Source organism: Schistosoma mansoni, chromosome 1, assembly GCF_000237925.1.
Source record: "Schistosoma mansoni strain Puerto Rico chromosome 1, complete genome".
Lineage (NCBI taxonomy): Eukaryota > Metazoa > Platyhelminthes > Trematoda > Strigeidida > Schistosomatidae > Schistosoma > Schistosoma mansoni.
This window is the reverse complement of record NC_031495.1, coordinates 33474461-33488128: the sequence shown is the minus strand read 5'-3', so window position 1 is coordinate 33488128 and position 13668 is coordinate 33474461. Positions and strand designations below refer to the sequence as shown.

At 31.4% G+C, this 13668-nt stretch overlaps 1 protein-coding gene across 1 annotated transcript in view; it reads right to left on the bottom strand.

Moving 5' to 3' along the window:
- The window catches only part of Smp_028030 (putative slit-robo rho gtpase activating protein), a gene marked incomplete at its 5' end in the record, with an annotated part of 61469 nt that overhangs the window by 6847 nt on the left and 40954 nt on the right, over window positions 1–13668 (bottom strand). The window contains 3 exons of the mRNA XM_018794146.1: window positions 371–477; window positions 3479–3964; window positions 10914–11019. Coding sequence (XP_018648588.1) covers window positions 371–477; window positions 3479–3964; window positions 10914–11019 — 699 coding nt within the window. The remainder of the gene's footprint in view (window positions 1–370; window positions 478–3478; window positions 3965–10913; window positions 11020–13668) is intronic.

Genomic DNA, 13668 nt, shown 5'->3' with positions numbered 1-13668 from the left:
TACATTTCATGTCAAAAAAGAGTACTATTCAAACGTACATAAACATTAGTGTAAATGCATGTCGCCCATTCTTGTACATAAATACCACATATAATTTACATATAATATAAGATTGTTTCTATCTTGGTGAAACGATGCCATTAAACTAAGAATGAACATGGATAGAGATTGAATATACATGGATTATAACCACGCACTGGTATTATTAACAGTCTTAGTATATCTAAACCACTCACACACAGACACGAACGATGAATTCATTAAAAAAACAGAGAATAAAAACAAACATTACACGAAGCTGGTATAGTTTATAATTGAATCATCATTATCAATCGTATTATCGACACAGAAAAGATAAATCGAAACGAACCTTCACTATCAGATATGGATTGGACATCTTCAGAAAACACGTAATCATCATCTCCAGCAGCTTCGTTTTGCTTAGACGAAGATAACGTCTCATTGTCAATTAGATTGCTATGTTTCATTAATTGAAATAAAAAAATATGTATAACATAAAATGATCATTTTTATTTGAAAGTGAAAAATATTAAAATAAGAACGATATCTTTCAATAACTAAAATTATTTTTTTGTTATAATATACAGGAGAATTATTTTAATAAAGAGATATAGAGAGTTAATAATTAAAATAGAACTATGTACAAAAGAATATTGATTACTAATTAGAATGTGAATAAAATTAGTGAATAAGTTATTCAAATAAACGAAATCAAGAAATACAAGTCTAGTAAAAGTGAAGCAAAGGATAACTATTACTGGTTAAAGCTGTTAACTTTTAATCACTAAGCCAGAGGTTCCACCCTTGTTTCATTGACCTCGGTTTAGATAGCTGTGTAATAAGTATAGCTTTCATATTAAAAAATATGGCTTAAAGTTAAGTACATAAATTTTTTATTTGATAAATAAGGTTTTACATTATCCATCGTTGATTACAAAGTTTCAAATATCTTACATTAGGAACAATAACCAATCTTAAAAATATAAGTGACTGACAAATACAACATGAATATCTCAAATCCATCGTTTTGTAATAAATTTATGTATTCGTTTTTAAAAAATAATACTATCACTACTTCTTTTCAATTGAAATCGATTTCAAACACTCGCAAGTTACTAGTATTTGACCAGATGCCTTAGAAATATTGTTCGCATCTGTTGGGATCACCGGGTAAGTAATAGTGAGGTTAGACACAGGGTATTAGGGAATGATGGTAAATCAGTTGATGGAGTTGTGAATCTTCATCGACTGATATGGCTGGGCCACGTGTTACGCATGGCTGAACACCGATTACCACGACGTGCTATGCTGACTAGTATTGACGATGTTTGGAAGAGAGTTAGGGGCGGCAAACTAAAACGTGGCATCAGTGCTTAAAGTCACTAACTTCTAGTCTGAGACATGTTGGTAGATGCAGACTATTTGGTTGGGGTCCGCGTGACTATCGTAACCAATGGTTGGAAACTCTGTGTGACATGACTCAGAATCGATCACAATGGCGCAGGTGTATACACTCTCTATCTTCCCTTAAACCTTGAGATTAAAATTGCTTCATATCTGTCTTTCTTCCTATACTATATCCTTATTTACAACCTATCTTTTATATATTACCACCACTAAATTAACTACTATGAATCCGGTGTTCATCTTGTTGTGCTAACGAGGTATGGCAACTTGGACCGATGCATAAATGTGCCTGGTCCTACGTTGTAGCTGACTGACTGACTGACTGGATTTCAAACACTGATAATGTGTGTATAAGCTAGTAACAGTATAGTAATAACGGATATAAAATGTGTGTATTCAACATAACAATTCTTCGTTTATATTTTAAGTACCTATGGTATGTTTGAATTTGGTCAATGTTTCACATTATCAAAGAAACATTATGATATTATTACAGCAGTTCAATCGATATGTTTTAAAAACAAACAAAAAACTAATTTCATGATATTTATTGCCATTTAGTTAGTTATAAACAACTTCGGATAAATATGTATTGACTAAGGTCGACAATACTTCACAACAGCAGAAAAACAGTAATAAGAAGAATAATGATATAATAAATTAATTCACATTCATAGTTTTATTGAGATGTGAAGTCATCTACTACTTCTTTATAGATGAATGTATTTGTATCAGAGACCAATTTTGAGCCTTACCATCTGAAGTCAAGAAATACAAATCCTGCAAGCTCAAACCAGGAGGTTACTGCCAATCAACACAGCTTAACTTAAGCTACAGTCAGTGGTTTCATGGGCTCATTTTATATCTCAACCTTCTTCCTGAAGAGTGGATTTCTGTGCAACTCATGGGAGTTATTCAGGCCATTTATTCACTATCTCAACTACTAATTAACTCACAAACCGACAGAATAAAATTTCTATAACAAAAATATCATTATTATGAGCAGCGAAGGATAGTGGCTAGAAATGGAAACGAGGAAGCAGGTCTCATCCTACTTGGGATTCGTCATCCGGATGTTCACACCGTGACTCGAACCCAACACTGTTATTTTCAAATGCCATCGCATCATCCACTTAGCTACGGAGCTCAGATACTCATTAGCTTTTGTAATGGGGTGAAGTTTGGTTCGTTTGTATTGGTTATTTGAAACTTCTCACTGGTGTTTAGGACTACAATCGATCTGTTTCTTTTCGAATCAACTCTGGGACGCACGTACATCCAACTGACGAGTCGCAAACTGAACGAGACACACACCCTAATCTACGCTGCTAGCAACTGTCTATCTCTGCTTATAATGCTTGTGACTTAACTGTAATATCGAGATGATCTGCACATGATACACAATATGGCAAAAAACAGACTGATGAATTGCAGTCCTAAACATCAATGGGAAGATTCAAACAACTAATACAAAGGAATTAAATATTAATGTTTTTTGTTACTAAAATAATAAGAAACACGATAAGATTTCAAAATAACATACAACGTATCAGATTTACTTGTTAATTAAGCAAGGACTAATATAAATTATCAAATTATTCGGTATTGATTACTGTCAACAAGATTTAATAGTTAAATCATCATTTGAACTTATGGATAAGCAGTGAAGTAAAGGTAATGATTGAAAAGTCATCAGTATAGAATGTGGACGATCAAATAAAATAACCTGATATTCTACACCATGTATGTTAGCTTGATAAAAAACGGAAGTGAATAAATATATGACTTTTTAAAACTTTTACAACAAACACGTTTTTCATCAATAACGACGCAATTTTAGTACTGCTACTACTTATATATATATATATATATATATATATATATATATATATTCAAAAGCTGTAAGTGACCCTAGGAAATTCGAATCAAAGAGAGGAACCTTAGGAAAAGCATGAAACAAATGTCTGATTCATATATCATAAAGAATAACTGACCAAAATGCATCATGAAATATTAATTCTAAACAGAATTTGATAACAAATAACCTTACCCAACACTTGATGCTTTACCACATTCCACAGATGAAATATTATTATTATTATCATTACTCTGTACATGATCCAAGTATGTAGATGACTGGTGTTTAATATTTAGTCCCACTGAAAATTGGCATGTATCGTGTAAGTTTTGTTTAAATGAATTACTACTATCATCCTTAACATGTTGTTTATCTGTACCTATTTCGATAGCATTATTTGACGAAAGTGATAAACGATGTGAATCTAAACTGGTTACAGATTTATGATTTGTAGTTTTATTATTGCTAATATTATACTTATTCTTCGTATACACAGGTCCAGGAAGCATATGATCGAAGATTACTAAATGATGTATAATGAGTAGTTTGATTAAATCAATAACACTTGATTGACAATGTAACTGATTATATTCACTTGGAATAGGGATTAATGTCGGACCGAAACAAATAGCCAAATTGTATGCATCCATCATATTCTCACTAGAATATTCAGATACGCTAATAAGAAACAAAAGAAAACAAGTAAGAGGAAAATATATACAAACATAACGTTGATCACTACCACTCAGTGATTAATCGGTTGTAAATTATTTCTAAAATGGAGTAAACACATTTCTTGGAGCTATCCGAAAGTCGGTGTATACACAACCGATACCCGATAAAAATCAGAAAGATTAATACTTTTCCAGTGATGTAATTAAATATTAACATTATCGAGGTGTTTTGGACATGTATTATACAAATCGTATTCAAATATTTACTAAAAAGATGTTCCAAAAAATGACAAGAAACTAAGAATGGAATAAATACAGTTAAAAGAGACTGTTCAATATGAAATGAGCTTTTATCATGTACTGATATAACCTGGAAGACCAATGAAAATAAGAGGGCAGTAGACGAACACTTCGGTTTATTCTCCAACTTTTCAGCAGTGCATACCGACCAATATAGTCACTAGTCGAAATAAAAATCTAATCTAGCAACAAGTAAAACAGATTTTCATCACTGAATCGGAATACAGCAACATCACATGTCCAAATTGAACCAATTTACACCCATTCGCCAATAACACCGATACTATCTGTCACACACCCCTTATATGGTAGTATTCTATCTTTCATAATAGTTGCCAATATGAACATCGTTATTGATAGGTCATGATAGGTCACAGAGATTGTTCAATTTGACGTTTGTTTTGAATTGAATCTTCCTCATATTTTTTAGTATTTTACATTAAAAAATCCATGACATTAAAGAGCAAAACTCCTATAATTAGTTTTGTCAAGCCTTTTAATTAACTTATTTGAGAAACAGTGTTATTTGAACAGTAACAATTCGTCTATTTCTTCGCCTCCGTTCTATTCGATTTGACTCTGAATTCACCCATGTATTTCCTTGCTTGCGCGCATTAGCCTCTCTGCTCCAATTTGCTTGATGTGCTTGTAACTTTGTTATCTGTGCTATACAATAATAAACTGTAATCGTTGTTTCGTATTGCCTTCTGAATTCAAACACCGTTGGGATTTATTTATTAACGGTTATCAGGGTGATTGGTCAACGAAACCTAAGGAATTATCTCGAAGCCAAGCTATTACCAAGTGAAATTAATAACTGTGATCAAAACTTTTTTTGTACGCATCATTATTTAGAATGATAATTTTTTGCAATTAGAATTTTCTCGCTCATTATCAGTACTTTACACGTTCACCAATAGTATACATCTAGGTTCTGTGAGTTCTACTAGTTTTTTTATAGATTGGATTAACTTTACTATAAGTTGTATATCAATGTTTAAATTTCTAGTTTTACTTCCTCATATACACGCAACAATGATTTATGTTTTAAAAAGATCAATTCACTATCCATTACTACTACGTGTCTGCCTGTAGTAATTACGTAATCGCAAAAACACTACTTAGTTGTGAACTTGTGTTTTTCTTATCTGTTTTCCAAAGAAACAATCATGAATAGCATTTCAAATAATATCTATTTAATACAAACAGAATGCATCCTTTTCTTTGTTATGCAATTCGAAGAAACATATTCTCCTCATTAATTTACTTATTAACAACAATAAAGAAGTATCGATAGTCATCATCGTTAAAATTGTTTCTTGCATGGAAATTATGATATGATGAAGCTATCAAGCTGTCACAATCACGTACACACTTCTTTCTCAGCTTATATTAATTTTTTTAAAGAATTACCTCATATGATTCATTCTCATTACTTAAAAGTTAAATCAATAAAACAGGGGAAGTTATTAAATTATTACATCCCAATGCTTGATACATTTTATTTGAGCCAGCAATGAAATTAATGAAAGAAAAAATAGATCATAGGATTCAGGGTGAACGCAAAAATAAATTAAATTCTTCACGAAAATATTGTGAAAACTAACCAATAGTTGGACAACTTACATCAGACATACAATAAAAAAACACGTACACACATACATACATACATACATACATGTAATATTTTATTCATGGGGATGCATAAAAACTATGGTCATCATTCATCTTAATGGATAATCAATCGTCTACATATATATATATATATATATATATATATATATATATATATATATATGAATATATTTAACCTCATGTACAGAAAAAAAACATTACATCACACTATAAATTGTTTCATTTACGAATAACAAATAGAATGCTGAATAATTAAACTAATTTAAAGAAAATAAAAAACATTCTATCATTATTGTTATTATTGAACATATTTCTTAAAATAGAAAATAAATGTTTATGAATACAAAGAATATGGTGGAATGAATCCAGTTTGTTTCGAATAACCATCATCTTACGGACTGTGATACAATAATAATTATGTAATTAATAGTAGTGAAATTGGTGGATGAAGTTATTATAAATTATTGTTCTTAATTTTTGAATGCATTGTAAGAATTATTGAATCACTAACATCTAATTAGCACCTAATTGAGTAAATGGAATTCACTTAATGAGTATCTCCTTTCAAAACAATAGAATATTTTTATGATTACTAATAACATCCATGTAGAGTGTGAGACAGTTATCCACCGCAGGTAACGGAAGACGGTCGAGCAATATCAAGAATCGATTGAAGTTAGACACGTATATCATTGAGTTTAAATAAAGACAGAACAAATATTGATGCAGAATAATATGAATTCATTATATTTCGTGGTTTCGTGTCTCTCCTAATTATATGAACTATCCAAATTTTATTCAATTATTACGTAACCTACCCTAATTGTTTTCAACTACCTCTAAAAATTATTCAATTATTACGTAACCCTAATTGTTTTCAACTACCTCTAAAATAATCACATTTTTGATTTTATCTGTCTCTGAACTCCACTCAACTATTACGCCACCCTTTATTCTAATACCTAATGATCTCTGACCTTTCCTTGCCCATATATATATATATATATATATATATATATATATATATATAGTTATCATCGATGACTTTTGTTATTCCAATCCTTTACATTCACTTATGTCAGTCGTTCCATTCTATTTATTACCCCAATGCTAAAACTCTAATGCATATTTGGTTGTAAGCAGCTGATGAGAAACCACGAAATATAATGAATTCATATTATTCTGCCTATTTAATGTCTTACATCAACTCGGCGCTCAAATACTGTGAAACTGTTCGCTCTAATATATCATTGAGTGTCGATTTACTGCTCTAGAGATCAATAGTTTACGAACGAGGTCCTAGGTTTGATCACTGACAGAGTCGCAAACACAACACTAGGATGAAAAACAGGTGTCCAGTACTTGCCGGCTTTTATTGGTGGTCTAGCTAGGAAGAGTTCGTGATTTAAACTCAGAAAATTCTAAAATTTCCACAGACCCTCCCCCGAAAACTAATAACAGATAAATTTAAAGCTGTACTTCTATTGAAACAGCTCACAACCATAAGTACATTTATGATGGGCGCTATTATGATTTGATTTTGGATAATAAATGTGAATTTAGCATTTGAATAGTTCACTTAGATTAACATACAAGTAGAACTTTACCTCAAAATAAGTATAATTCAGTTACTATAAGAAAAGGAGTAAATTTCAAGTAGAAAATATCCTACAAAAACAATAATAAAAAAGCTATTCCTCTAGTGACTTATTTAAAGCATTTTGTTTGTATCATGATGTTGATTCCAATAGAAAAGATAATCAAAAGTTTCAGTGGAAGAGAAATCAATCACGATTCTCAAAAATATTTTGAAAAATTAACTAGACTACATATACAGATATTTGTTATAATTTAATGGCGATTCTCCTTACGAACTAATATGAAATGCAAAATCATTGACAACTATGGAGCCTCACACAACAGCTGCTTCACTCTACCCTATAACACCTCAGTTTTAAATACTCACAACCACTGTACACAAAGTAGAACTTAAGGATTCTTCAACTGATGTCAGAATACTATGAAAATTAATTCTGATTTGTTCAAAACCCTTACGAAACATCATAGTTAACCATAACAATGAATCGTCTACTAACAGCTTGCATCTAGGTAATATTTATGAAATTTCAGTGACATCCTGTAGCCTAAAAACTCTAGAGTGGGATACTATCATCAGATGATCAAGTCGCTTCACTACAAATTGGCGAACGTGTTAAAATGGATTATTGAATTTTAAACCACTGATCAAAAGTTATCGTTGATGACACTATAACTAGATATACGGGATTCGGCTTTTAGTGGAGTCGTGAGTGTACACCGTTAAGTTACCCAACTTAATTGATTGTATTTCAGTCATTTCACATATTTTCTCAAATGTATAACCTGAATGCATTAACTTGTTAAATATTCATGACAGTTCTGTTGATTTAAATAAATAATATATTTATATCCCGATGAGTAGAAAAATTAGAGCAAATCCAAACTTGGTAATGATACCTATAGTTGTTGATTCTTTGTTAGAAACGAAATTTATGTTATGATCTTTTCACAGCCTCAAAATATTAATCACTAAGACAATTCTAATTGCATCCTAAATGAGCAGCTTGATAACCAATGTTTACTGACAACACTTTCGAGTTATGTAACTTGAGATTAATGTAATTATTGGTTTTCCCCATACGTGGAATGGTTTTCGACTATGAATTATTTTCACTCTTTATTTCTCTCTCCAGCAGTTTTGATTTTACAAGTGTGCTGTAGTCAAGTGTTCATTTTCATTTACAATTTCATCTCGTTCAAGTTTTTCATTATTACAGTTTAGTTATGTTTATAGCTTCCTAAAATAGAATCCTCTAGTCAACTGCCACAAGTCAGCATAAGATTATCAACATGGGGTTGTTGACATAGTTGAATTTCATTAGAATCGTGAACTGACCAATGTTGACCACCTTTGAAAACCTGGAAGCATTGGACTGTCATTTCGTATCAGTATGGGACTCCTGAGTAGTGAGCATCCACGACCCCACATGCGGGAATCGAAACCAGTACCTCCGGTCTAATGGTTTAGAGGTTAGGAATTCACGCAAGAGAAAAACGTTGCTGAGTTCAATTCCCACATACGGAGTTTCGGATGCGCAAACTGAGACAAAGCGGTGGTCCAGTGCTTCTAGGTTTTCAAATGTAGTCTAACATTGATTGATTTATGATTTCAATGAGACACAATGTAATATCGTTTTAGTAGAAAATAATTGTTTGGTATATATACACTTTTTAAGTAATATTTAGATTATTTTCCGTGACATAAATTATTTTTTAATCACCGATTCATATTACGATTACTTTCATTACTATTGCAATCTTCGCAATCACTTTAGCAGAAAAATGGTCAAGTTATCCATACACACAGTATCACAAAAGTAACATGACTCCCAACCAATTGACTACGGTCACAGGGACATTTATTAACGATATTGGCTCGTGTAAAGTACAGTTCAGAATGTAAATTTTGTTTATTACCAAATACTCTATTATTCTATACTATCTTTAATCAATAAAACGTTAACCGTGACCATGTTTGTAAGTTTAATAACGTATGAGAAAGTGTGTCCATTCATGAAAAAACTAGTATGTTAGTACTCTGGTTGTTAGGTATTTATGCCTTTATGGTGTGAAGATGTGTGTGCCTGTATATGTTGATGTCGGACGTGCATTTAAAGTTGTTTTTTTCAATAATTATTTATTGTCATGTATTTACAAGTTGTAATGTTGTAACGTAAATGTTATTGGTTAAGTTTACTTTATTGTGTATACACTTGTTTATGTATTGAATAAATTTCGATAAGTAAACAATAGCATTTCATTTTATATGTAAATCTATTCAATTTAATTTTCTTGATATATTCATTGTATCCAATCGTTATTATATCATTATATGAGAAGAAAAGTTTAATAAAACGCATCGTCGATATCATTAGTATCATTTGAGTTTTTTGAAACCAATAATGAATAAGAGAATTATGATCATCAAAGCATTAATCATATATTCGTAATGAAGACTACTCAGAGACAAAGCTTATTTCTAGGGTGACTAAATTTGAGGTCCGTATGTTATACTTAGCGAATTCAATACTTGGTAGATTCGATTCAATGAAATAAACAATTTAAATGCTTACTAGTTGCTATACGTGTCAAATCCCATATTTTTTATCGATCATCAACGTTTATTGTGAACTGACATAAATTAAAAAGCTAGTTTAAACAGTTTAACTCTTTAACAATGTATACATTTACAACTACACAATGAATTAAACTCATGATGTTGAGGTATCATGACTAGCAAGATTAATTTTGACCAATGAGTTGAAATTGAATGGTTCATCTTAATGACGTTGCCCAATACAAAAAAGTAGAATAATCATTGGATGCTAAAGCTGAGCTACTGTCTCAATGCTGAACTTACAGGTCACAGAAGGTCACTAAAGTCTGACCAAGTTGACCTGGTTTACGTTATTTTGTGGAGGGTTTTTACAAATTGAAACTAATTTTAATGACATGCTGGCATCAGTTGAAGAATCGTTCAGACCTAATCTGTGTATGTATGGTAATGCTGTTTATACCTGGGGAGGCCTAATTTGTTTTACACTAGTTCGTGAAGATAATTATTTACACAATGAAAAATCATTTCAAAATGACTCGTTTCGACAGTAAAATTACTGACGCACAGATGAAAATTCACATGGACCAATAAAAAGTTAAAATAATCATTATTTCAATGGTACCGTTAACTAATTTTCATCCAAATAATCATTAACAAACGAAAATGTATTGATTGTTTGAAAGCTTAAATCACCGTCATTTATAACTCAAAATTGCTACTACTTATAGTGTATATAATATGTAGTAAACGCGGTACGAGAAAAAAATTTCTCTGAAGATCGAATTAGTCTTCTGACATTATTAGGTATACGATAATTAGTGAAAATAAAAACTCTAAACACTAAGATGAAATGATAACTTACTGATTCAAAAATGCGAATAAATATCTCATTACTACAAAAACTGGTCTACTCAAATTTTCTGTGATCACATGACGTAAGCGTCGAATCATTTCACTGATTTCCTGGTCTGATAAGAGAAAATGATGGTGAGAAAAAACTAAATGAAGTAACAATTAACAATGATTACAGAAACCAATACAAAACCTCAATACTCATCGCGTTAAATAAACAATCGACTCTAGATAGTTGTAAGTAGTCGGCAGAAAAACACTAGACATAGGTTTCGGTGCAAGTTGGCACTCATCAGCAAGGAGCACCGTCAGTCTTGAGTGAATTGATGTTCACTTCAGACCTTAAACCCCATATCAACCGTCTTCACGATCTGATACTTTACTACTGACCTATTTGCATCGCGATTGACCACTAGTAGGGCTGTGGTCTTTACACCCCCAAATGTCCTGGTACTGCCGAGAGTAGGGAGAGTCTGATCTCCCTCTCGAAATGCCCTCACATGGCCATGCGTATATAGTCAGCCAGGGAAGTCCTACTCACTGTCTTCTCGTGGCATTACTGTTGTTTACGAAACTGAGAGGACGAAAAGTGAATGTCCAGCGCATTAACCGGGTTGGTCGATCATAAATATATTATAAATTCCTATTGTATAGTTCCTAATGGAAGCAACTTTCGAACAGAACATGAGAACACAGTTTTTCTAATCAGCATTTCATTGTCAAATGATTTTGTAACTGTAACGAAGCAATAAAAGTATATGACTGATGGGAATGCTTAATTAAGTTTTGAACTAGTTGGAAAACTGAAATTTCAGTTTGGAAAGCAGCTCTGAAAAACTCCTCATGTAACAGTAAATCTTCATTTCATCCAAAATTTCATGCAACGTGATCAGTATGCACTTCCAAGTAGTTAGGTAACATTACAAATGACTATATTTAAGCATGTTTGCTAGATGGTATAGAGACAGAAGGAAGTTAGATGAATGGTGGAAACTCCATGTTGTGATAACACGCGGTGCTAGTTGTCTACAAGAAAAGTTTAATTTCACGGTTTCAATTGTTCTGTTTAAGGGAAATATTCTTTACGTCTAATGTGTTATCAAAAAGATCAATAGTAATATGTTAACTTTTTCCTCGAGTTGTGATATTTTCCTTTCTCAGTCCTAGTGTCAACCAGGCTAAACAAATTCAAAGCTTGTAGTACAACTAGGAAGCTCACTTCTACATGAAGTAAGTCTCAGTGGTGCTGTCTAGAGCGACAACGAAAGCTCCGCAATAGAAACATATAGCTAAGAGAACTATATATATATATATATATATATATATATATATATGTCTTGACCCAATTTTTTGAACAGTTCACCATTTGATTAACAAGGTAATATAATTGCTAATGTTAACAGAACTGTATGTAATGACCGTAGTTATTCACCTCATATATCAGAATATAAATTAAGCAAGACATTTCAGGTCAATTGTTTAATTAGAAACAATATTTTAGAGAGTATTAAAGAACATTAGTAAAGAAATTTCCATTTAAGCAAGATATTATTTTATGTTCAGAAAATTAACTGACCTACTTTTCTTAAATGATGTATATAGAAACTGTTTTTAAGCAAATCAGTGACCCAGTATTAATCCATGAACCCATTATTCGGCGAGACACATTTTGTGAGAAGACTAATTAACATCACTTAATAAGCAAAACTATAATTGATCGAGTAGGGTTCGAATCTGTGTCTACGTAAATGAAAGTTGATTTCTTTATAGCTTACTACGCATGGACATTCTTTTTATCATATATGTATAAAATATATTAATTATGCATAAAGTATTGGTTTTGTATTAAAACAGTTGAGATATGAAACATTCATATCAGCACATGTCACAGCTGTGTTGGTATGAAAAGTTTATTTTCACTTTAAACGTCAATTTCATAGATAATAATACATTGTTTGAATGACTAGACACATATTATATAAACACCCAGTCGAATTCGTTTAAAGCTGATTTACTTTCCTATTTCATAATCGTTATCATCATCAGATTTGTATTACGACTAAACATTTCAAGATATAAACATTAAAACACACAACATAATTAATTTTAATAGTTCAATTATGACATTGAGGTAGAGATCAAAAATCGTATATACAGTACATTCATCATTTTATATATATATATATATATATATATATATATATATCTTAATAAAGCCTATTTAATTCGTTGAGGTATCAATTGGATTTTGATAACTGCATAAACAATCGTAAACAGTTTATGGCCAACAGTATATACACATGTAAATCAACTAGGTTTAAAACAATAATTTTCAATAATCCAGTTGTTTTATGCAACTGGTTAATGCTACACACTTAAATAAACCAAAAATAACAATGCACGCGAATGTCCGCGAAACACATTACCAATCTCAGTTTGTTTATATTTGTGATGAAGACAGATTATATGTAATTTATTAAAAAGATTTTCCGGTTATGTAATTCATTGAAATATTTGACTTCGTGAAAGTATGAGGTTACGTATGTACATCAGTGAAAGTTATCATACCCCATTAGAGCAGAGAGATGAAGTTGTCGAACTAAATCCTAGATTAGTAAAATTAGTAACAGTATCAGTAGTAATAGGGAATGTTAGGCATCAAAGATATGACTCGGAAGGAAATATAATTTAGTGAGATGAAAAACAAAAAATAGTTATGAAGAAATTATAATCTCAAGATTGGGGGGGGGACAAAGAATGGATAC